The 24,879-nt window shown below is 40.8% G+C and overlaps 2 protein-coding genes across 2 annotated transcripts in view; both read right to left on the bottom strand.

The window, feature by feature from the left end:
- Positions 1-660: 660 nt before the first annotated feature.
- On the bottom strand, positions 661-12,315 carry LOC139910988 (coiled-coil domain-containing protein 183-like). Its single transcript, XM_071898453.2, has 13 exons — positions 12,285-12,315; positions 10,127-10,248; positions 9,557-9,724; positions 9,227-9,331; positions 8,450-8,566; positions 7,754-7,912; positions 7,604-7,640; positions 6,963-7,063; positions 5,844-6,004; positions 4,662-4,818; positions 2,343-2,468; positions 1,617-1,686; positions 661-788 (listed from the first exon to the last, which is right to left on the bottom strand). The coding sequence occupies exons 1-13, from the start codon at positions 12,313-12,315 to the stop codon at positions 661-663; spliced, it is 1,482 nt and encodes a 493-aa protein (XP_071754554.1).
- The window catches only part of pnpla7b (patatin-like phospholipase domain containing 7b), a 27,411-nt gene continuing 14,232 nt past the window's right edge, over positions 11,701-24,879 (bottom strand). Inside the window, exons 23-34 of the mRNA XM_071898452.2 lie at positions 23,553-23,735; positions 22,623-22,741; positions 20,835-20,991; positions 20,162-20,278; positions 19,335-19,404; positions 17,946-18,062; positions 16,256-16,404; positions 15,294-15,446; positions 15,082-15,198; positions 14,380-14,464; positions 13,687-13,817; positions 11,701-13,585 (exon numbers count right to left, since the gene is read on the bottom strand). Coding sequence (XP_071754553.2) covers positions 13,520-13,585; positions 13,687-13,817; positions 14,380-14,464; positions 15,082-15,198; positions 15,294-15,446; positions 16,256-16,404; positions 17,946-18,062; positions 19,335-19,404; positions 20,162-20,278; positions 20,835-20,991; positions 22,623-22,741; positions 23,553-23,735 — 1,464 coding nt within the window. The 3' untranslated portion in view covers positions 11,701-13,519. The remainder of the gene's footprint in view (positions 13,586-13,686; positions 13,818-14,379; positions 14,465-15,081; positions 15,199-15,293; positions 15,447-16,255; positions 16,405-17,945; positions 18,063-19,334; positions 19,405-20,161; positions 20,279-20,834; positions 20,992-22,622; positions 22,742-23,552; positions 23,736-24,879) is intronic.

The raw sequence follows: 24,879 nt of genomic DNA, 5'->3' as shown, positions 1-24,879 counted from the left end.
TCTCCTTGTCAGCCTCTTATACTCCAAGGTCTATTTCCTAATCCACATTTACCCAAGGAAGATTTGCTAAGCAAGTACAGTATGCTCATTGTCAGCACTCCCTGGCTGAAAAATGGGACTCAAACCAGCAACCCTCCAGTTTGACAAACTCGCTTCTCAACCATTAGGCCTCAACATGTGCACCTCTTTTCTTAAAATGGATTGCACAATGCTCCCACCCAATGGTTCAACACGAACGCTGCAGTCTTGCATTCAAGGCAACTTCACCTCTAAGGATGCCTTCTTGCTGAAAATCTTCCTGTGCATTGATTTTGACAGCTAAATTTGAGAAGTATATGTACAGGGAGTGGAATTTGCACAATAGATCCATGTAGACACTTTTAGGTAATTTAGGTAGTTATCTTCAGCTTTCACATTTAGTCCTTGCAGTCAATTGGAGAATAGAAAAGTAATAACATTTTGGATTTTGGTGGCAGGGCTGCTTATTCATTAACGTTTGGATGACAGTAGATTGGGCCTTCAAACCAATCACACTAATGTCCCATATGGCATAAAGCCAAGCGATCAGTGACAATCACATGAGTAGTCAACAAAAAGGGTAAAATCCTGCTATCAGCCAGTTTATTTCCTAGCCTTATACCCGCTGTCTGGGCTGCATCTCTAGCGCTTCCTGCCTCTCTTCTGGGACTTCTTGTTCTGCTGGGCTTCAATCAGCTTGATGCTGTGGTGTTTGATCTCCTCACGCGACGGAGAGCAGTCCTCCTCGTCACTACAAGGCTGGAAGGTGTCTGGGAGAGGAAGATAAATGAGGAAAGGCAGATTTTCAGACAAGCCATCTGCGCAAACTACAGACGTAAGCGGGCCTTGAGACTTCAACGGGACTTTAAATAACTGGACTTTCAAAACGTCCTGTTATTTACTGTTGCTTTTTGTCGTAAAATGTCAGATTTAAAAAAACCCACTTAAATTCATATTCCTGCAAAACCTCTAACCCCTTTTAACAAGAGGGCCAAGGCGCTATTTACTAGAATTAAAAAGGCATTTTTATTTAAAGATCCAGTGCAATGACTTAAACTCAGTCAAACTCACTCAGTCAAACTCAAATTTTGATGTTGATTCTTTTTCTGTTGATTTTTTTTTTTTTTTTTTTTCAGTTTTTGATGGTTAGATGGTACAAAGCTTGTAAGACTGAGTGACAGCCAAACCTTCCTTATGATTGTGCCATCTATTTCTATCTTTGGGGAACAAATATCCAGTGTTGGAACTTTGCCTCCCAGCAACAATGGAGGCACAGAGTTTTTGGCTAGTTTGGCAAGTAGCTGGCTAGCTATTGCCTGTCAGACTATGGGACACCTGATTAACTATGCATACTGTCGACCAATCAGAGCATTCATTAAAACCTGGGTGTAGGTGACATCATTTACACCTGGAAGTAGATTGGAATTCTAAATCTGTTTGACTCGATTCTGTTGACTCTCTCCCGGGGGGGGGGGGGGTTTCCCGTAAGGCCGTAAGTCCGTTTCCACAATGTTATAATAATTTGGGTAACTTTACATCAACTGGTCCTTTGTTAAATTGTACCATGAAATTGAGAACATTCTTTAGTTGTTCCTCACCTACAGGGCTGCTAGCCCTCTTGTAGTTCTTCTGTTCCATCATGTTGCTCTGCTCTAGGAAGCTCCAAACCTGAGGAAGAAAAGGCAGTGGAAAACGATGGGAGGGGAGAACACAGTAACCACACACACCAGACTCCCTATGGAACAACTGTAACAACAACCTTTTCTATAGGAGTGAGACTGTAAGCTGGAACTGTAAGTGAGACACAGAGGGCATCAATTGAGACTGGGGTTTGGAGCGTTGAACTGTATGAGTTTGCCAATACATGGGGCAGATATTGGCATTTCATTAAAAATCGGATATCGGCCAGTTAGTGTCGTTCACCTGATAAGATGGATATGATATTTATTGTAGAATTGATGAATACCACACTGGTTGTCAAAGGGAACTGATGCAAATGTGACATTTTGATCAGAATGCAAGTATGCATGGATTTATTCTTATTCTTACTGGTTTCAAAGGAGTTTCAATGTCCCACGGTCTAAATGCTGTTTCAGAGGCTTTTCCACCCTGACATGAATAAAATTCCCGGGGGAAACACTGAATACTTGTTATTTTTTGGCATGTAAAATTTTAAGATACTAAATGTCTGCACAAAACACCTGCTATTAGCAGCTCCATTACAAAAATATCAATATCAGTATCGGCCTTCAAAACCCAACTTTTTGGAATTTTTGGGCGAAATTTAAAGACATGGAATATCGGCACAAAATATTGGCTATTACCTTCTCTTGGTGTAGGCTGCTGTCCTCGCACTTCTGCCCTGACTTTCTGCTCAGCAACATGGGGAGCCGGGCATTGATGTCCCTCAGTTTGTGCATGGCATCCATACTGTCCTCACTGGGCAGCTCCTGAAGAGGAACCAAAGATTTAATGCTACTTCTGCTACTAATTCTACTGCTAGTACCACTACTACTACTACCACTACTACTACTACTACTGCTACTACTACTGCTGCTGCTGCTACTGCTACTACTACTACTACTGCTACTGCTACTACTACTACTACTACTACTACTACTGCTACTGCTACTACTACTACTACTACTGCTACTGCTACTACTACTACTACTACTACTACTACTACTACTACTACTGCTACTACTACTACTACTACTACTACTGCTACTACTACTACTACTACTACTACTACCACTACTACTACTACTACTACTACTACTATTACTACTCAGTACCGGCTCGTGCCAATCAGGCGCCCTGGGCAAAACTATAAATGCCGCCCATCCACATGTTTTCACGTTTTATCAACTATTTCACGTAGGGTTGACAGCTCAATGTTATTTGATGCCCATTGTTATTGCCACACAATGACCCACAGCATCAATCAGTTCTCTCTCTCTCTCTCTCAAACACACACACACACACACACAACGTTACCATGCAAAACTAGAAAAATAGGGTCATCTACTATGAAAATTTGCACTTTACTTCATTCCTGACATGTATTTTGTTGCCAACTTGCCATATGCTTTCATCATTACGCAATGCCAAATGCCAAAAACTGTCCCCCTCTTACCATTACGCAGTGCCAAATGCGCAACGTGCATGTCCCGTTAACCATCATCACACATTGCCAATTGCTAAATACGCAACCTACAACCAAGAAAAACAACACAGTAAATATGTAAAAAGCACAGCCCAGCAAAAAGTCATGAAAATAAACTGCAAAGGCATCTTACCTTCACCCAACGCACACACACATCACTCTTGATTGGTTAATACATTACGCTCATTCAAAACAATTTAGGCTAGTAAATCCTCCCCAGTTGTGTTTCATGTCACTTAAATCAATCAATATTACTTTACTGAAAGAGACTTAAAGCTACTCAAAGCTACTCGTCGGGAGCAGGTTGGGAGATAGACTGGGAGTAGAACTCAACCTGTTGCTGTAACTCAGTCTCAGTAAAACAAGGAGTATATGTTCCAAAAGCATAGTAGGTTTATTTCTGTTTTTTCTTTCTTTGTAGTTCGCGATAAATGTATTCATGCTGTGTCACCCAGTGTCACCCTAGTTACAACCAAATTAAGACAAGTGTGGGCAAATTTGGCGCCTCTAGTGGCGTGGCGCCCTGGGCAATTGCCCTGTCTGCCCCGGCCACGCGCCGCCACTGCTGCTACTACTACTACTGCTACTGCTACTGCTACTACTGCTACTACTACTACTGCTACTACTGCTACTGCTACTGCTACTGCTACTACTACTACTGCTACTGCTACTGCTACTGCTACTACTGCTACTACTACTACTGCTACTACTGCTACTGCTACTGCTACTACTACTACTGCTACTGCTACTGCTACTGCTACTACTGCTACTACTACTACTGCTACTGCTACTACTGCTACTGCTACTGCTACTGCTACTACTACTACTGCTACTGCTACTACTACTGCTGCTACTGCTACTGCTACTACTGCTACTACTACTACTGCTACTACTACTGCTATTACTGCTACTGCTACTACTGCTACTGCTACTGCTACTGCTACTACTACTACTGCTACTACTACTACTACTACTACTGCTACTGCTACTACTGCTACTGCTACTACTACTACTACTACTACTACTACTGCTACTACTACTACTGCTACTGCTACTGCTATTACTGCTACTGCTACTACTACTACTACTGCTGCTACTACTACTACTGCTACTGCTACTACTGCTACTGCTACTACTACTACTACTGCTACTACTACTACTGCTGCTACTACTACTACTACTGCTACTACTACTACTGCTACTACTACTACTACTACTACTACTACTACTACTGCTACTACTACTACTACTACTACTGCTACTACTACAACTATAGCTATTACTACTACTGCTACTGCGACTAGTTATTAACTAGCTACTCGTGACTACCTACTCATTAAAAACAATGAGATTCCTTTTGAAACTTTTGCTGTACATTGTACAGTTGGTTCAAAAAGTCAATAAAACAATAAACAAGCATCCTAAAACATAATAAAATGACAGGTAAGGTTATGTGAAGACTCTAGGTGGTCCAGACCTCCACAGGCACACAGGTTATGTAGCAGAGGTTGGCGACTCCCTGCTCAACGCTGTCCAATGTGTCCTCAGCCTTCTTCAGCTCGACTTGTACTCGTCGGACACGATTGTCTTCCTGCTGCAGCTCTGCCTCCATTTGTTCCTCCAGCTTGTCAAACCTTTACACAAGCAGACAGAGGACTTTTTAAGACAGCCCCCCCACCCCTCCTCTCCTCCTATAATAAAGGCAATGAAAGCAACCTCTGTAAATGGCAGTAAAGCGTCTCGCTGAGCAGTGTACAATGACGCTTTTAATGGCCCCATTTGAAGCTGCCCCATAATACCTCCTGAGCCATATTGTCATGCTTTATTCCTCTCCAGCATGAACTTTAAGATTGCGGAAAAAAATAGCCCCCTGTCCCAGATGTCTAAGAAGATTAAGACGTAGCGGCGAGGAGAGGATGAGATATGGAATATGTCATTGCGTGATAGTACATTTTGAGAATGGCTCGGGGTGAAGGGAGAAGGGATAAAGAAAACATCTCAGGAGGAATCAGCCGAGACATCAATCAGGACCCAAGTCGCACCAAACAAGGATGATTTTTAGCGGTTTGCCTTGCTGTGTCAGACTGATAACGCTTTTGCTCAATCCGGCCACAAGTAGCCTATCAAGGCTGCCGCCACTGAGACGCTTTCAAATAATCATCGCCCTCGTTATCAAACCCTCCAAACACCGATGGGCGTCTAACTACTATCTAGCATGTGTTTTCATGTGTTAAATCTTAAAAGACAGACACGGCGATCCAGATTGATGGCTCAAATCATGTGGAAATCCAAGTATCCATAATGCAAAGTCAGACTAGCTGGTATTGCAAGATGTTTATCCATCATAACAAGCCATTTAATCTAGTACTGCTGAGTCTTAAAATCTTTTCTTATCGCAAGAGAGAAGTCAGTCAGTGGGGCGAGCTCATTCCACATTTCCAATGCAAATCAACTTGTTACAAGAATTACAAAGAATGGTAAAATGCAGTGTAGAAGCCGATACGGCCTGTAAATCTTCTCAGCGATGGTCTCATTTGTTGTCTTAAAAATAATTCTACAGGTAGATTTTAAGACTGAATATGAAACTGAACGACATGTAAGATGAACATTTTTTTTTGCAGTGTAGATGAGTGTAGTGTAGTCGCTCCAGCGACAGTACCTCGTAGATCCAGGTCCCACAGTGAACTTGAGGCGGGCGTACTGGAGCTCCAGATCAGCCAGGGTGTCGGTCATCTGCTTCACCAGGTCTTCATACTGGCTCATCTGGATGTGGAGCTGGTCTTCGGTGGCTCGCTGTGACACCAGCTTCTTCACTAGCTCCTAGTTAGAGGGGTAGAAATCACATTAGACAGCCAGATTCCAACAGTTATTAAGGCACTCTGGTGACATAATGAATAATAATAATAATAAGAATGAGAATTTTGAGGTACGAGGTGTTTGCAGTTACCCGATTAACACTGCTATACAGTCCAGCGCAAGGGCTTATGTGCAGGGTGTGTAAATACAAATGGAGGATTGATTACAATAATAACTGCATAGCATGTTTCTTAACAAATTTGCAAAGTGCTGTAAAATAAAATATCAACAGTCTGCTACATTAAAGAGAAGACTTGGGCGCCATTAATACTGCATTAATGCCCAGAGGCTTGTTAAAGGGAACTCACCAAATTGAGAAACCATGTTGGGGTCCCAGCAAAGAAATTAATAATACTACTGTAGCATAATGGTAGCCAAACAACATACCAGTAAAGTGCTAATTTCTAAAAATGAATTTTTAGTTGTGTCTTGAAAGAGACTAATCTTAGTACTGAATCCATACAAGTATACTGTTGTCATTATGAAGTCATTCTTTAGCAATATAGCTTCCCAAGGCTAGTAAATATGTTTTGGGTATCTCAACATTTCACTGTATAGGCCCATTGAGGTTTGCTAATATGTGTAACTTCATCAAAACAACAAAAGACCCATGCACTGTGAAACACAGTAACATCGATTGGCCAAATGAACCACGCACCTCAGGGGAAATAACCAATTCTGTTTCCCACAGTGGTTTACTATATTAAAAAAGAGATCAGTAAGCCACAGTTCTTGTGCCAGGATTCACCCACACAAGTTCTGGCACCTTGTGTTGGAGTTTGTAATGCATGTGTTCATGGTTTTACCCCTTGTTGGGCGTTTCTGTATTTGTGTCCTTTGTTCTTGGTAAAGCACTTTGGATGAACCTGTCTGTTAAAAGTGCTTTATGAATAATAAATGCGACTTGACTTGAATTGACTACCTGCAGATCAGTGCAGCCCAGGGCGTCTCTCAGAGCTTTGATGTCCTCCATCAGTCTGATGTTAGACTGGGAAGTACTGGGGTCGACGCAAGACTGCTGGGCTGTGGAGGCACAAGTGTGTTTTTACATAAATATTATAATCCCATACATTTAAAATACATCCCTAAATTGCTGTGTAGATTCATGCTTTACTTTCTTTATGCACTTTTTAATTAAAAGAAATGTTTGAACTCTGTGCCACCTTGTCCTTTTGAAACTGGAAGGGAAATATCACATGCAATAGCACTCTGTTTTATACAAAACTCAGCTACCTTACTCTGAGACTGTGTATTTTTACATAAAAACTGGCAAAATAACAGTACTTCCACTTGACTAGGCTATTTTGGTACTCTTTCCACCCCTGTTGATTTGTTCTTGTTCCATATTTGATGTGTACATGGTGGCTATCCCAGTTTCCTCTAGAGGGATCAGTAAAGTTTATCTTGTCTCATCACTATGACAGGCGTTTGGCTCAGAACAGTAAGCCAAAATGGCAGCGTTTGGGGATTTGTCGGTTGCATAACCTGAAACAGCACAGCAGGACTTCTATGATTGACATCAACAGTTGAGTGCAATATGCCTTCTGCTCTCTTATGCAATACCTCTGACAGGAGCTGTGTTGGCCTCGGCCTCTTTTTTCTGTGTGTGAAAGGAAAGACAGATAAAACGGATAAAACAAATCCCCCAAGATCACCCGCTTAAGGACACTGACTCATCCCACTTGAAGGTGATATTTCCCTTTGCTTTGATACCGGCTCTTTCAGCCTGTCCTGGCTCCTGCTGCTGCGATGATCCCCATCCTTCTCTATTCGCCCGTCCATCTCCTCTTTCACTGCCCTCAATTCACTCAGCTCGCTCTCCATCCTCCTTTTCTGCTCCATCGTCTCATGTTCCATTTGAACCAGCTTGCCCTGATGGACGGGAAAGAAACAGACTAATACACACAATCGCAATTTAATCTACACAAGATCTCTGGCATCTTTTGGGAATTTTTTATTTTAGGAATTTTAGAGCACTTCAACTGCCACGTTACACAGGAATTTTCTTCACGTATCGTCGCTGTGGGGTGAAAGCCTTGTATCTACAAAATGTCAAATTTTGAGGAAGTACGAAAGACAGGTTTGTTCTTAAGAAGATTTAGTCCCAGGGACCCGTGTGGGAAGATTTTAGTTGTTGATTTAGCTGATTCTGTATGTTGGGAGATAACAGTGGTGAGAGTGAAACCTACTGTTTGAATAGTCATTCTTATACATTCTCTAATTAGGATAATTTCTAGTGAAATAAATTCAGTGAAAATAAGCTACTCCTCATTTTGCTGGGGACCCCGGGGGCCCCCGAACTCTAGTTTGAGAACCACTGCTATAACACCAGATCACCTTGCTGCCCTCTTGTCAAGTTTAGCCATGTTTGTGGTGGTGAATATTGCACAAAGTTTACAGAAGTCTTACCATTGTGCTGTCTGCAGCAGCTACTGCTGACTGGGACATTTTGGACACTTTGTCCACCTCTGTCTGGCCAACAGTCACTGCACTCTGCTCCAGGACCATGGGCATCTGCTGCGTCTCCTGACCACACCAAATACACAGTTCAAGACAACAGCTGAATAGGACAATAGTTCTCTATTGGCAGGTTACATCACTGCTTGCCTTCATATTGCTTTTTACGTTAGCCTTAGCCAAAAGGGCGAGCATCTCCATGTACTGAAGTGTCTAAGAGACTGTAGTATTTTCATTAGGTCCTTGTTGAACTGCCATGTCTGAAATGTCTGTGGTAGTAACCTTTATAGGCCAGTTGATGGACCGTAAATTGCACTGGAAAATTGCTTTTTCCATTTCTCATTTCTCTACAATTCAAATTGCTTGTGGAATCCTTTGTGCCTTACTAAGTGTAGGTTAGCAGCAAAGTTAGTTGTTGAGTTGTAGTAGATTTTATGTTATTTTTCAATGTCATATTTTCATTCGCCAAGGCACTAGCAGCTGACGAAGTAGCGCTAAGCAAATTTTCTCTTATCTATCTTCCTTTATCCAGGTTTGAATGTTTGCTGAGTATATATGCTCTTCATCAGCAACACCATGCTTCACACTCACACAGATAAAACCACAGTCTTCCACTGGAGTAGTACGTGGGTTATGTGCCTTGATAAATCGCCTTATTGAAGGAGGGGCTCAATAAGGGGATCCCACCGCCCGCTAATACCGTATAACGTTTTTGACGGTGTGGCTTACCTGCTGCAGGTGTTCATGAATGTGCAGATAGGTGTTGTGGATTTTCTCGGCCTCCGTGATCTTGATCCTCATCTTCTCCAGGCTGTTCTCCAGCTGTCGCCCCAGCTGACATTGGAAAAACCAAGTTTGTCACAGTCCGTGACAAATAATATGTTAGAGTGGTGTTGGGATACACGTGATACAACCTGAAATGTGAATAAAATCATGCAGTGCTAGGTGGTGTTTACTACAGATGAGTGTCTCTGTCCACGGTGCTGAAAATGGAAACCGGTCCAGTGCTCATGCTGTCATAGACATGAGTGGTGCTGAGTAGTTTAGGTACATGCTGACCTGGCTGTAGGTGTGTTCGCTGCTGTCATCTTGAGTTTGAAGCTCTAGGTCTTTCAACGCCTCCTCCACCTCCAACAACTGAGATTCTCTGTCCCTCACTGCAAACTTTAGTCTGTTGTGCTCATTGATCAGGATGCGCATCTGCCGCTGGTCTTGTTCCAGTTTGTTCTGAATGCACAAACAAGAAAGGCAAACAAAACGGGTAGCGGAAAAACAAACACAGACTGTGAGTCAAATCAGAGGGGCGGACAGATTGGCACATATTCAATAATACAGCGGCATCAGGATTTAGGGATCAACCTGCACATCGACCAGACTGGGACTTTAACAGGGATGGCAGAGGCCCAGAGACCTTAAGTAAGTCCTTATCTTCTTTAAAAGTTGACCATAGATGGCTAATAAAACAGTAACAGTGACTGATTTGGGGATTTACTAGCCATTGCAGAGTCGAAAAAAGGTAGTTTCCTGCCCTGTAGTGAAATTCTCTTTTCGGGGTCAGAGGTCAGGATCAGTTTAAGGGTGTTTTCTCTGACCAGTGTTGACAGACGGGGACGACAGACAGTCTGTTACCTCCACGGTTAGTCCACCCGGCTTGGGCAAGGACTGGAACAGCGGCTTCCGACATCGAGGAGGTTTGTCATCGCTGTCCAAAATCTGTTTTGCTGCACTCTCCTCCGCCCGAATCTGTTTCTCTGGAAATAAAGATAGTGGTGGCTTGTAGGGTAGGGAAGAGGCTCTTGGGCATATACAACTTTAGTTGCTTTCATACAACTACACCCTACCAAAAAATCACTGGAATATTCCTACAGTATTCTTAGTTGGACTTAGTGACCTTATTGTACTTTATGGTAGTTTTATCTCAAATGGTATTGCTATAGTAGTGCTATAATATTTCTATTGACATATATAACACGTGTGGTGCTCAATAGTGAGTTTATAGTGACCTTACGGTATCAAGTACCATAAGGTCACTATAAACTCACTATTAACTTTACCTTCTATGGTACTATAATTTCCTATAGCGTACTTTATGGTATTTTTTATTTCCTTACGGTTTCTATTCCTACAATATTCCTAGGGAAAATTACTGTATCGGCACATTTATTGTCTTTCAAAAGAATCTTCCTGGTTGCCCAGTAAGTTATGCTAACGCCATCTCTTTAGCTAGCGTTAGCGTTAAATACCTAATGTTTGGATCCGATGGCGATGCTCTTGTAAAGTCGGAGTCGCGGCATCCTTGGTGTCTGCGTCGGAGAGAAAATCCATATTTATTAATATCTATCTGTCTTTATTTATGTCCTGTCCTCCTCACCCTCACCAAGGGGGGTCAGTAGCCTGATAGAAAACTGCAGGCAGGTCTATGAAACGTTACAACCAGTGGAAAACATAGGGACCTTCAACACTGACATACTGCACTATCTATCGTGTATTTCATATTTTTGTGTACTTTTAAATCGTTCAATTAGTTTAAGACCGGAAATTCGGTGATTTTGCCTTCAAAATAAAAGCACAAGTTGTGTTACTTCAGAAAAACGATAGCCAGGAATGGAAAGGGAACCATAATATCCTACTAAAGTTACGTTGTTAAAATTTTACATAAGAATTCAACTTAGTGGTGTAAAAATGTACTCAAGCATGAATTAAAAAGTAAATAGTAATAAATAGTAGTACATTTCTGAGTTATTATAAAAATGCACACTGTTATGATCTTTCCCATGCAATAAAAAAGACAAGAGGACACAGTTCAAAATAGACTACATTATCAGTTATAAAAAATGCTTTGAAATTAATGTTCATTATTAAATTTGTAATTTACCTCAATTTCTCATACCTGGATTGGCTGGGGTTTATTCCTAATACCTACAATCACTCTTTCTTTTTTTATGTTTTAATTATCCACTTAAAATTGCTACTACTTTTAAGTAGTGATCACACTCTAAGAATCTAGTTTAAAAATGAGAAATTGGTTTGTTCTTATTAATGGTATGATTCTGCAAACGTTACAGTACAAGCACACTGATCAACACCCTTGACCTTGTTATGTCACATGGCTTAAAACAGTTCTTCTGTCCTGAGATCTGGCTCAACTTCAGACACCCAGCTCGACTGTAATAACAAATGTTTTTATTTAAGAATGGCAGCAGAATGACAGTTTCATCTCAATTATCAACGTCATCAGTGACTGAGAATGTGCACACAAGTTGACTGACAGCAGCATAACTGATCTCCTCCACTTTTCCACACAGTGTTTCCATTATTTTGGCTTTCACAGCACAACAGGTTAAAGGCAAAATCATTTCTATCAAATAGTGCATTTTTCACTAAACCCCAACAATTTCTTCACTATGTATTCAAACTATAAATATCCTAAAACAATCATTGCAATATCTAAAAGGTAACAAGTTACAACAATAAGGCATTCATTTTTTTTTTAAAGGCAAAGTCTAACAGAAAATATTCTAACATTAATTTGAAGTGTTGACTATTTGCTATTAACACAAACATCACCTAACACTGAAACATGATATTTGGATTATTTTATTTACTGACAATGCGTATTCCCTTTTTTGTAGGTGCCCTTGGGTCAACCTTTAATGTAAAATCAATAACATGAACAATCACTATGAATCAATACCACAGGAGTTCTTGTGCCACCATGATTGAGAGGAACAAATGGCAGCTATATAAAACGCATAAAATTGCATTGAACGGCATATAGTTATAGTACCAGTGTTAACCAGTGCTGGGGTCTGAATCATGACCACACTCATAACAGTGAACTGGAAAACTGGTTCAATAATTAATCTCTGGCCTCTCCCAATACTGTCCCGAGTAATTAAAAAGACCTTAAGCTAGGTTTAATAACCATAACCTGATATAAATAGAGAATGTAGAAAAGATGAGAGAATATGTACTGTAAGGCTTTTTCTATATACAAATGAGAGAATTTCATGTGAGAAATACATTCATGAAATGCTACTGACGTGGGTGATTTTTTTTTTTGTGTAGGAGCTTATTATAGTCAAAGTTCACATTACATTACATTACATATCCCTGCTCTGAAAGAGGAGAAATCCCTTCATCCTCTGATAGAAATGAGGGGAACACTTTGCTTGAGGTGCATTGTTAAGGCTTCATAAACACATTCTAATCACATTAAAATGTATACTATTCTTACATTATAATCACATCAGAAGATTACTTGCGTTATAAAACATTATGAAACACAGTACAGGACATTATGAATCTGGTATGACACATTAGCTATGTTATTAGCTATAAATACAGTTATTCCAGAAAATGTTCTACCCATGGATTTGCATATTACGTTCTATTTCTAATAACTACAATGCATCCATAATGTGCGTATGATGAGCTTAAGATGCCAAACTTCAAAATAAATTGCTCAGGGTTCCCACTGAGCCCCTGAATGTAAAATTCCATGACTTTTCCACGACTTTTCCATAAATAAATCGGAGCGCTGCCATGACCTAAACATGCTCTTACTTCCTGGTTTGTTCATGTAGTTTCTCTAAAGGGTTGAACAGTCTGGTTTCCATTCCAGTTGGGCTGAAAACCATCTAATGCAATGAATGTGTGAAACAAGCTGTAAAATACATTCTGCTGTATTCCTGTAAAGTGACCCGTTTGTAAAATTCCCTTATATTCTCTGACTTCCCCAGAGAAGTCGGGAACAGATTCCATGATATTCCAGGAATTCCGTGACCAGTGGAAACCCTGAGTGTTACTGAAATGATCAAACCAGTTAAAACACTTATATAGGAGTTATAGAGATGAATGAGCCACATTCTGGCTCTGGTAGGGCGGCCTTGTGAGGTCACAGGTTTGAGTCCCACAACAAGCCAGTGTGTCCTGTTGAAGTGTCCTTGATCAAGAAGTGAATAGAACTACTGCATCGGAAAGTTTCTGGACAGGCGTTGTGGATCACGGATTCGATGGATGTCAAGGATGAGGACTCTCAGACGCAATCTGTGGCCGCCGTCGAACCCGGATCTGAATTTCCTCATCCTGAGAAGAAGAGGAAACGTCAAAAATGACATTATCACTGTCTCCCTCTGACTTTGTTTATTACATTGATTTGAAATGACAATAGTTTTTTTGATCCATACTGTTTCAGCGGTGTCTGCCGTCTCCTCTCCCTCGGTGTATTCACTGTTAGGGTTGGACATGTCAAAGTCGGACAGGGCGCTCTCCACCGCCTCCTCGTCATAGTCTGTCTGGTACTCATCAGACAGTTCCTCTGCAGGCACAGCATGAGCAGCACTCATTGTTATCAAATATTTGAAAAATGTTGTTGAGATGCCCACCATTTGAAAACATGAAACATACTAATGAATGATAGTACAAAAATACAATTAAGGATAGATCAAAGGACAGTAGGTGACTTAAGTCCTTGTCTGACAAGACTTTTTTCACTTTATCCTCCATGTTTTAAATTGAAAATGTATATTTTAAAATATTTTAAAAATGATATAATATAATGTGTATTTATTAAATGTATATTGAATGATGAACTCCACAGATGCTCATTGTTTCAGAGTTTCACCCTGAGGAGGCTGCAAATGACAAAAAGCATGGTGTTTTCAATTTCCCTATGACTTCTAAATAAAGGCATTTTATATATATACTGTATATGTATATATAATATATATACTGTATACATATACTCACAACTCATAGCTGTGCCCAGACTTAAACATTTAGATATCAGAAGTATAAAAGTCCCATTTTTTTTTATTCTATGGATATATATAACATTTTGGAAATCAACTCTTCCTTTCCATATTTGACTGATCACTAACCGTCGATCGTGGCGTTCTTGACTGGTTCAATTCTCGACACGATCTCCGCCAGGTCGGTGAAGGAGGCATTCGGACAGGTGACCACCTGAAAGACACACAGTGATGCCGGCCATTCCAATGAAGAGATCTTTTCACTGTATGAATCTAAATCAGCTGCAATTTCAGTTGAATGCCCTATTCCCATTCCCTTTGCTTGCGGGTTTAAAAAAGACATCAATCAAATAGTACTTGTAAATAGAGTAAGACTTGAAATAAAGTGTGCTCAAACTCTCTGACAAGGAAACTGATACCAATATGTAAATTTGGGGTGTGGCTCGTCAGTTTGTGTCAGGTGATAACCTCGTATCTCCATAATGTCAACTATTGAAAACTATGGAAACTATGGAAAACAGCCTTGTTTTTATCCAATGGGGTTTGGAAAGGGTTTCAGAAGCCCTCGGGTCCTGGAATTGGAGTTACAAGGTTTTCACAACAGCGATTTACAAGTTCCTTTCTATTCCAAAAATCTATTTAGTTGGTAAAATAATTGACTTCACCAATGCTAGACAAGGATTAAACTGTAAAACTCAATGTAGGTCCACATAACTTTCTTGCCCCCTACAAATGTTATATTGTGGCAAAACTGACAAGACAAATTGTTGGAGAAAAAACAGTGGAAAGTGCCACTGTTGAATGAAGTTTCCTGGCCCGTGTCGAACTCACATGGCCGGTTTTGGTCTTGTGGAACTCCTCCTGATGTCTGTCCTTAAGCATGTTGTCCACCACCCCGCTGCGCTGCCACACATCAAACAGCGTCTTCCCGTGCTGGTATCCCACCTCCTGGGGCAACGGTGAAAGAGGATTAGGGTGAGATTCAAAGCAGGCAGATGGGAAAGCCGCGGGGAACGGCGAGGGGGAACAAAGGGGCGACTCACAGCGATCTCGTCGAACTTGCCAAACTCCAGCGTGCCGTAGCGGTCGATGGGCGGCCGGATGTACTCGCAGTATTCGCTTTCTTTGACTGATTCCAGCTGCCGGACGCAGCAGACGTAGGCCAGCCGGGTCTGGATCTCCGCCATGTTCAGGACCTGTGGAAGGAACGTGAGTAGGATTTCATCGTTTATGTGCGCCAGAGGATTTTTCCCGGCAAAGACCCACCAGACACCGGGTGTTTAAAACAGAAAATGTAAAAGCTTTTATGAACTGGATATAGGCTGAATAACTATTGTGTGGTATCAATCTGTAATGGAGAGTAACAAAATAGACATTTATCGATATGAAAATGTTGTGGATTATTACTTGAAATAAAAAAATTTATATTATTCAAATGTTTCACTAAATTTGGTGGTCATCAGTTCTGTTAGAAAGACATTTCACCACCACCACTGCCAATAACTTTGGCTGTCTTTGACATTTTGCCACATTACCCTAAATTTATGCATCAGTTTTGATTAATGGGTCGCAGATTTTGCACAGTGGAATACATTAACTATTGTGTTTCACGAATGTGTTTCACGAACGAGTGTATAGTGTGATTATGTGTTTTATGTGCAATATGATTAATGTGATGGGTGTGTGTTCACCCTATGTATGTGTGTTTCTTTTTTTAAAACAAAGCTGCTATGATGCGTAAGAAATTTCAGAGAAATCTGACAAAGTTCTATCATATCGTATCGCATCGTATTGTAGCGTAACGTAACTTAACGCAATGTAACGCAATGTAACGTATCGTGTCATATCGTAACGTATTGTATCGCATCGTATCGTAATGTATTGTATTGCTTCGTAACTTATCGTATCGTATCATATCGTATCGTAGCCTATCGTTTCGTATCGTATCTCTTCAACTAATCAATAGTAATTGCCAAGTACATGTGACATCTGCGGTAAAGGTCACCTTGATTTTCTCAGCCAGTGGGTTGAAGCGCTTCCACAGCAGCCACCAGCCGTTCAGGGAGTCGCCGTAGTTGGTCAGGTTGGTTTCGTCCTGGCTGCCGACGTCGATTGCGATCACAACCTTGGCCCCCATGGAGCGAGCCACGTCGGCTAGAGAGCGGAAAAGGCAAAAGGGATTTCAATAATATTCTGGGTCTTAGGTACCCACTGCAAACAAATAAGGAACAAATAAGTAGCTTGAATAACAAATACTGAATTTGTCCATCAGCACACATGCAGAGGGGATTTGTTCTTTCGCTTAACTCTAAATATCCAAGGTGCTATGTGTAGTATTTTTAAACATCAATATATCATTGTCAGATTAATTGTGATACCTTTGTGTAATTACAGTAAACAAATGAGACTATGGTGGAGATGATTGGTAGTCTCATTGGTGTCTCACACCAGTGGTGTTGTTACTGCTAGTGTTTCTCTAAATTAAGACCACATTTCCCATAAACCCTGTTTTATTTATTTTATTTATTTATTTATATAGCCTTTATTTAACCAGGTTTGTCCCACTGAGATCAAGGATCTCTTTTACAAGGGAGACCTGGCCAAGAAAAGCAGCAACACAGTTTCAACAAAAAATTAACAGAAAAAACACATAGAAAACACATAGATTTGAGTAACATTAAAATGATCAGATAGAACATTTGCACACAGACAACCTGGTTTCAATAGATTTCACCATAGCTTTAAAGTCATTCAGGGTTACTAAGTTTTGAAGTTTAAGATCAGACTGTAGATTGTTCCATGCAGTAGGTGCAGAAAACCTAAAAGCTTTCTTTCCCAGTTCAGTTCGGACTTTGGGAACAGCAAATCGCAGAATGTCCTGAGAGCGGAGATTGTAATTTCTACATTTCAAGTTTAAAAGAGACGATAAGTAAGAAGGAATTTTGCCAAGAATGGCTTTGTAAATCAAAACATACCAATGACTGAGGCGGCGTGCACATAAAGCAGGCCAATTCTGTTGATTCCCATTCCCCCTCCCCCAGTGTCTTTGGCTTTACTGAACATGTTAGAAGTGATTTTTCCACAATACTACTAATATTTTGATCATTGGTGCCCTTTTAATGTCTGTCTGTTACTTCCATGCCCATGTTCGAAAGGTACTGTTAGGCATTCTTTGTTGTCTTTATATGTGGGTGTCTGTATCTGATGCAATAAATGGGGTAAGAAAAAGGAAGTGATTTTTCCATCGGCCTTTCACTCCTTCCTCCATCTGCCATCACTGGGAACTGAAAGCTTTAGCTGCGTCTGCACAGGAAGAACAGCGCCCGCTTCCTGTTTTGTGCTGTAAGGCAATCCGGCAGATTTCCCTTCAAATCCGCCCTGGTGGCTCACAATGTAAAATGCAATGTGAGAGGCCGGTAGAGGCTGCCAAGCGTCTCGGTGAAAGTCTTGTTTGTTTATGGTCATTACACTAATGTTTCAAAATGAATGTGGTAATGATTTATTGATGTTAAGTATATCATTTGATGTCTCCAGAATATAGAGGAGCCAGGCTGTGAAAGTGACATCATTTTAGCAACCAAGGACTGAAGTTACCTTTTGTCCTTTTAAAAACTAGGCGGGTATGTGTTTTTCTCCTATTCCCATATATAGCGGGGGTCAGGAAAAACAACTACTGCCCTCTCTGCAGTACTCACCAGGCAAGTTGTTGATATAACCCCCGTCCATGAGCAAATGTCCATCTTTGGGGTCACAAAGAGGTGGCAGGTAACCAGACAGTGACATACTGGCCCGGACGTACCGCCACAACGAACCTGTAAGGGGAGTGACAAGTCTCGGCTTAACTGGTTGACAAATAAAAAGGAGAGATAAACTAGTAAGAGTAAAAACTGAATTATATAGCAATACAGTGCCGCAAAGTGCTTCACAAGCAATAAAGATAAAACAAGCAAGATAAACAATGAAAGAGCCAGACATGAATTAAAAACAAGACACATAAGAATAAATCAGGCAAATACATTGAGAATGAAATGGATGAAAACAAATTATATAAAAGTCTTTGACAACACTTGACATTTTAAGCACATTGTGAGTGCATGATAATTATAATCAGAGCATAGTAAACACAATGTGCAAAAGAATTGAATACATAATGGGGCAACTACATGCACCGACCACTTTATTAGGTACACCTGCTCGTTAACGACAATAGCCTGCTCCGCTAAACAGCCAATCATGTGGCAGCGACTCAATATATAAAGCATGCAGACATGGTGAAGTGGTTCAGTGTGTTGTTCGACCAAATATTAGAATGGGCGAGATGTGTGATCTAAGCGACTTTGACCGTGGTCTGATTGTTGTTTCCAGCAGACTTGGGCAGCTCTTTACAACAGTGGTGTGCAGAAGGGCATCTCACAACAGCCCATTTATCATAAGGGCCAAGTTGTTGGCCCTTATGATAAATGGGCTATAGCAACAGCTGACCAGCCGCTACTAGATAGGTGTACCTAATAAAGTGGCCAGTGAGTGTATATAGTGATGCATATAGTGATCATGTATTACATGATATTAAATTGAGTGTACATTTCTGACGTTTGATTATACTGTAAGAAAAGTTTATCTATGAGTCTAATGGGTTTATAATTTGCTTGTAATGCTTCACAATGCACTTCAAGTAAAATATTACCAAGTCTTTCTGTAAAAAGGTTTGTTCCAAAGCCTAAGGAAAGGTTTACATTTACATTTTAGGCATTTAGCCAACACTCATTTGGTTGCTCACTGCCTGCAATGAATGTGCAGGTAGGGGTTCGGTCTTTCTAAAGGACACTTTGACAGGACACATGGATGTTGATGGACACATCGGCTGCCGCTGGCATCGATCCTGTGACCTTTCAGCTATGGGACGGTCTCTCCAACCACTCGCCCTCCCTGCCACCGCTGGCCGCCGGTCACCTTTGTGTCTCTTAGCCAGGATTTTGAGAACAGCCAGGAGGGCCCTGCACTCCAACTCATAGGGGATTTAAAGGTCTGAGGGGTAGCTTGGAGGGTTTTAAGAGATAGAAGAAAGAAAGCGCAGGTAGACAGACCATCAGTGTGAACTCTCATGGAGGAAGCTGTGATATCTGTTGTTATGTTGAAGTACGGTATCCACAGGTCCTAGGAAAGAAGAGGAGAGGTGATGAAGGAGAAAAAAAGGAACGTGTAGATTAGTATCTGACTACAATTGCTGAAAAACACAATCTCACAACTCAGGTTGCTGGGTAGCAAATATACCATCTGTAAATGGATTTAAATGCGACTGAAATTACATTTTGTTGACATTATGTCTTGTTTAGACCATGGACATGTGCTACCAATACATCTATTTCCTACAGATTATTTCATCAAAGTAGAGCTCCTTAGACGAGGGATAAAAGTGACATGATTTACTATGCACTTTCAATTCTGACGGCTGAATTCAAATGATGCTGTATAATGTTACATCAATTACAGATGGATAAACATGCACAGCAGCGCCAGCAGACTAGAAATAGGGTACACTTAGTTTTCCGACAGAGTTTGAGAGGCGATATCTCATAGATGAATGGAGAATAAATACTGTGAATTTTGTCAACACGCATAATAGCATAATTGCTGAGTGCCTTTAGAGCAATACTAATCTGTTTTGATTTTGGCCAGCATTGAAAACCAAGTCTAAAAAATCCCTTCCATGTCTCACTTTAGTTCTTATTCTATTGCACACAGAAGTGTTTTCCAGCAACAGGAATATTCTAAGGGCACCTTTGACCTCCTGATTTTTGGTCGTTTGTTATTTTTGGTGATCTAATAATTGAAAGTCATTCTACTGTTGCACTTATAGTAAGTTAGCAAGCTAAATGGCTAGAATGTATGTAAAGTTTGGGACAGTCCCTACCTCTATCTGTTTGCCCTTAAAGACGGAGCTAATGCTGGAGTTGAAGGAAGCTCCAGAAAACATGGAGGTGACTGGGTAGGTCAGGTCCAGGACCTTCTTGAAGATAGACGTCATATCCTGAGGACAGAAACAGAAAACATCAATATGTATCAGCTGGTCCCGTCAGGTCACCTCAGCACCAATTTATTGCATCGATGAACTGGTGTAACAGTGTCATGACTACGGAAGCGTATTGCATTCATCTTTAAAAACCAAAAAATTGTTGAAAAAAATGTCTTCTTGTAATAAAGAGATCTTTTCCCATAACTACAATATCCTTTCTTGTTATTATGAAATTATTATGAGATTTTGGATCTTTGATAGACTAATTAGATTATAATGACTACATATGTCGTAATTATTAATATATAACATCTACATAGCTATGGTGAAAAAGGTGTGTCGAGAAGTCAGGAATAAGAATTGGGAATCGCAAACCAATGTCGGGTGAGAAAAGACGAGAAAAGTTCTCATAACGAGTAAAGATCTCACAATAACGACAAAAAATCTTGACATTACGAAATCTTCTTCCCATAATAATGAGAGAAAAGATCTTGTTATTACAAGATGAATGCAATAAGCTTCTGTACATACAGTGCTGGATTTTCATTCCTTCAGTACGACGTTCACCCACCATGGCCCACTCGCGAGCCCGCACCCTCATGCCTCTGTTGCTCTTCTCCTCGGCGTACAGCGCTCCCATGAAGGAGCCGATGGAGGTGCCGCCCACCATGTCGATGGGGATCCCCGCCTCGTTCAGCGCCCGCAGGATGCCCACCTGAGAGCAGCCCCTGGAAACAGTCAAGAGTCCCATCAAATAACATTTGGTGGATGCTTTTATTCAGAAATGTCCATCTCAGTGAGTCCTGCAGTCTCATATTAAGTCTTAAAATCGTATTTTTCTTAAAACAAGTGAAGATTTTTGTCTGTGCGGTGAGGTAATTCCACTTGCTTCCTATGTAGTTCCGCTTCTTTCAAGGATTTCCGAGAAACAAGCGTCAATATCTTGCAATAATAATGCATCACTCCAGTGAGAAAATGACTCAAGAAAATTCTTAAAAAAGGTTTATCTGCAGTGGAAACAAGTGAACAAGTGCCATTTTTCCACTTGTCTTATGAAAAATAATAACTTAATGACTCAATACTAGACTAAATGACTTGTTAACATGGATATTTTTGCAGTGAAGTGCCTTACAAGTGCATACAAACCCACAAAAACTACAGGTAGCTCTTCAAGAGAAAGAGGCATACACAGTAAATGATCTAACTAGCCATGTTTCTAGCAGCTCTCTCAGTGTACAGCTGACAGGAGTGCCTACCTTGCCAGAGCTCCAGGACAAGCCAGAGCAATAAGGGAAAAGAAACGGATAAACAAACAGACAGAGAGGACATCAGAAATGAACAGACCGACAGCCACAGACAAACAAAATGAACACAGACGCACAGTAACACAAAGAACACAGAACCTCACCTCACCTCAGTCTTTACACTCAGAAATGACATCCAAGTGGTAAATTGTTTCACATCTGTTTTTTTCTACATTTTTTTCATGTTTTTCTCATTTGTTATATTCTGCACTATACAGTATATTGACATATTTCTACATTTTTACTTATATCATGCTGCCTATATTTCATATTTTGGGATTTTTGTAATATGGAGCATATTATATGGTGCTGTAATCCATAGTTTTTTCATACTTTTCATTCTTACATTTCTATTTTACTATGATCTCGTTCTGAAATTGTTGGTTGCGTATGTTTATATGACTTCCGGTTGCTAAATTATTTTGAATATCCTTTTTTTCTTTACTGTATCCTATTACTACTGCTGCAACAAATCAATTTCCCCACAGCTGCCATTCAAGATTCATCTTCCCATCTTCATCTCTACTGCCTGAATTCACACAGTGTGAGGTCATGCTGTCCCATGTATGTAGCATGTATATAGCATGTTACTGTGTGAGTTGTCACCAGCTGGGTTCCATCCAAGCATTTTGATCTGCAAGTTTCAACATATTGAATAAGAAATGATTCCTTGAGGCGGAAAGAATTTTGTTGACAAAGAAAATAAGCGATAAAAACCAACTGTCGAATTTGTCAAACTATGTTTGTCTGTAAAATATTTGTCCACTACTTTTTACATCAGGACTATTTATTTGCTTCAAAATCATCTAATGCAAATACCTCATCCACATTTTACTTTTTGCGACATTTCTTAAGTTTGCTCAAATTTCGCTCATACAGTTGGATAGAAACACATCTAATATGTCCCTGCACCAACATCACCAGGACAAATTCCAGTACATTTATACTACTTGGCTAATTCTGTGATTCTGAATTGTGATTGCAGGGTGTATAATGGCTTCTAGAGGCTATTACAGCGCTGGTAAATGTGATGCATGTATACAGAGCAGCGGTACCTGGCACCTCCTCCACCCAGCACAAGGGCAATGCTGTTGCCTGTCAGGCCCCGCGCCAGCCGGGAGAAGTCAGAATGACGATCTGGAGGCTTCTCAAACACACGCTGGTACAGCTCTCTCTGAAAACCACACACACACACACACACACACACACACACACAGAGGTGAAGCATTTGCTCACTGGACCAAAACTGCCCTCGAAAGGCGCAGGTTGGTGCACACTGGAAAATGACATGCAGCGATGCAGGAAATGTCAAAGACAGAGTAGCTGGCAGCGCTGCAAGTTCAACAGCCTCCTGCCGCCAAGGCTTCTGACTGTGACGGCTGGAGAATGGATTTCCGTGTGTCATCGTAGATAAGCTCTTCTTGGAGAAGCCCCAGGGGGAGAGAAGGTCATAATCTGTGTGTGTGTGTGTTTGTGTGTGTGTGTAGTTCATTTTTTCCCCTTTCACTTATCATCATTTATCATTTTTTTTAGATTTCTTTTACAGGAGAGACCTGAGAATAAATAAACATTCATAAAAATGACAAAGAAAATACATAATACAACATATTCCACAATATACAGGCAAATTCAGTATTAAAAAACAGTATAGAAAATGTGAAATATCATTGGTTTAAAATCATCGCCCTCAAGACGAGAGCTTGTAATTTCAAAGAGGCTTTGCTGTCTATTCAATTTATTTTTAAGGTGTTTTGCACCAGAAACCAGCCGTGCCAAATTTATAATTTATGCATGGAGTATTTAAAACTAACCAGTCCTCTGACAGTAGAGATATGAGGTACAAGCTTCAAAAAGTAGAGCCTTATAGATAAATATGCATTTCTCTTCTCGTTGTTAGAGATGACCAGTTCATGCAGGTCCTGCTGAGGATCCTGCATGAGCCAAAAGTTTCGGATGCGTGTATGGACATGTACTGTATGTAGTACCAGTTTGGGTAAGCTCCTCCTGGAGAAGACTCTGCGGGGGCAGGAGAGGTGCAGGTGTCTGGAGATCCAGCTTCGCATGTTGAGCCATTCGGCGGTGCCTCGGGGCGGCGGGCCGTCCTCCCTGTGCAGCAGCACCAGCTGCTTCTGGGCCCGGACTGCGCTGCCCTCCAGCATTCGCTCCAGCTAGAGGAAGAAGCAGAGAGTTTCCACTCAGCCCTGTAGAGGCTTTACCGTTGCATCACTAATCTCTCAGCGAGCATGGTTGGCATCATCATGGAGGTTGACTGGAGAATTGGCTGGTCACACAAAGTGTAAATCAATAACAACTAGGCCAGAAAAGGGGACAAATGTGGCATGTCTGTAGCTCGATTCAGTAACATTATAAGTAAAAGTGAATAGTCTGATAATGTAGATTTGTTTCCAAATGTAGGTTACTGTGACACAGTAAACTGTCTTTAGCCTTAGTCTCTACTCCAAAACACAGCAGCTTGTGAGTCAGCTCAGTTAACCTGAACAAACAGTGGCTTTTTGGCTTTGTTTGCTAGCTAACTAGCCAGAAGGCTAATTTAGCTATGCAACTATTAAAATTAGCATGCAACTACCAGCCACTACTAACAATAGCCACTGGCGAACGTTAACTAGTGTGCAAATCAGATGTGTTGGTCAAACAGTGATGGTTAGCTGACCAGATAATATGGTTAGCTAGCTAACAAGCTGACATTATCTAAACACAAAATCGATGAGCTGCCTCGGTAAAACGATCAGTCTCTGACCAAAAACAGCACAGAAATGAACTCTGTCTACTCCACACTGTTGAGACAGTAATTAGCTGTTCTCAGTCACTGTTGCCCAAGAATTGCAGACCTCCAATATGGCTGCCAGAAGGTGCGTTATTCACCTGAAAGCCCTCTATTGTCTCTATTTTCAGTCCAAATAAGGGATTCCAGATCTCTTGATTGCCTTTAACTATGTTCAGCTTTCCTACCACCTCAATAAAGAAAGAAACAATATTAAAGGGAGTGGACTGCTCACATCCCCTTTAACTGAATACATGCCATATACATTTCCGCTGAACTTAACAATACAGAATAATACTACAACTAGAGAAGGTACTCAAGCATATTTGTGTTTGAGTTGTGTACAGTATCTCCACTAGAGCAGAATGGGATTTATTGCTTGGTGCTTTGATGTCAGTCAAACGGCAGCAATCTTGTTCCTCATCTTAATAACCGACTGTACAGTTGCGCCCCAGTCACTGTGCCCCATAGTTGCAGCCTCTTGCTGTAATTTGCACTAATAGGTTCTTACACCGATTAGCCTAATTAAT

The sequence above is a fragment of the Centroberyx gerrardi genome, chromosome 8, assembly GCF_048128805.1.
Source record: "Centroberyx gerrardi isolate f3 chromosome 8, fCenGer3.hap1.cur.20231027, whole genome shotgun sequence".
Classification (NCBI taxonomy): Eukaryota; Metazoa; Chordata; class Actinopteri; order Beryciformes; family Berycidae; genus Centroberyx; species Centroberyx gerrardi.
This window is presented reverse-complemented; position numbering and strand designations above follow the sequence as displayed.

What these genes read in the sequence shown, in the direction of transcription:
- LOC139910988 (XM_071898453.2), bottom strand. Translation starts at nt 12,315, where the DNA reads ATGATTCAGACCCCAGCACTGGTTAACACTG. An exon ending in CTGCTGCAGACAGCACAATG is followed by an intron (nt 7,913 to 8,449) that starts GTAAGACTTCTG and finishes CCCGTCCATCAG; the next exon opens with GGCAAGCTGGTTCAAATGGA. An exon ending in CAACACAGCTCCTGTCAGAG is followed by an intron (nt 7,064 to 7,603) that starts GTATTGCATAAG and finishes GTGCCTCCACAG; the next exon opens with CCCAGCAGTCTTGCGTCGAC.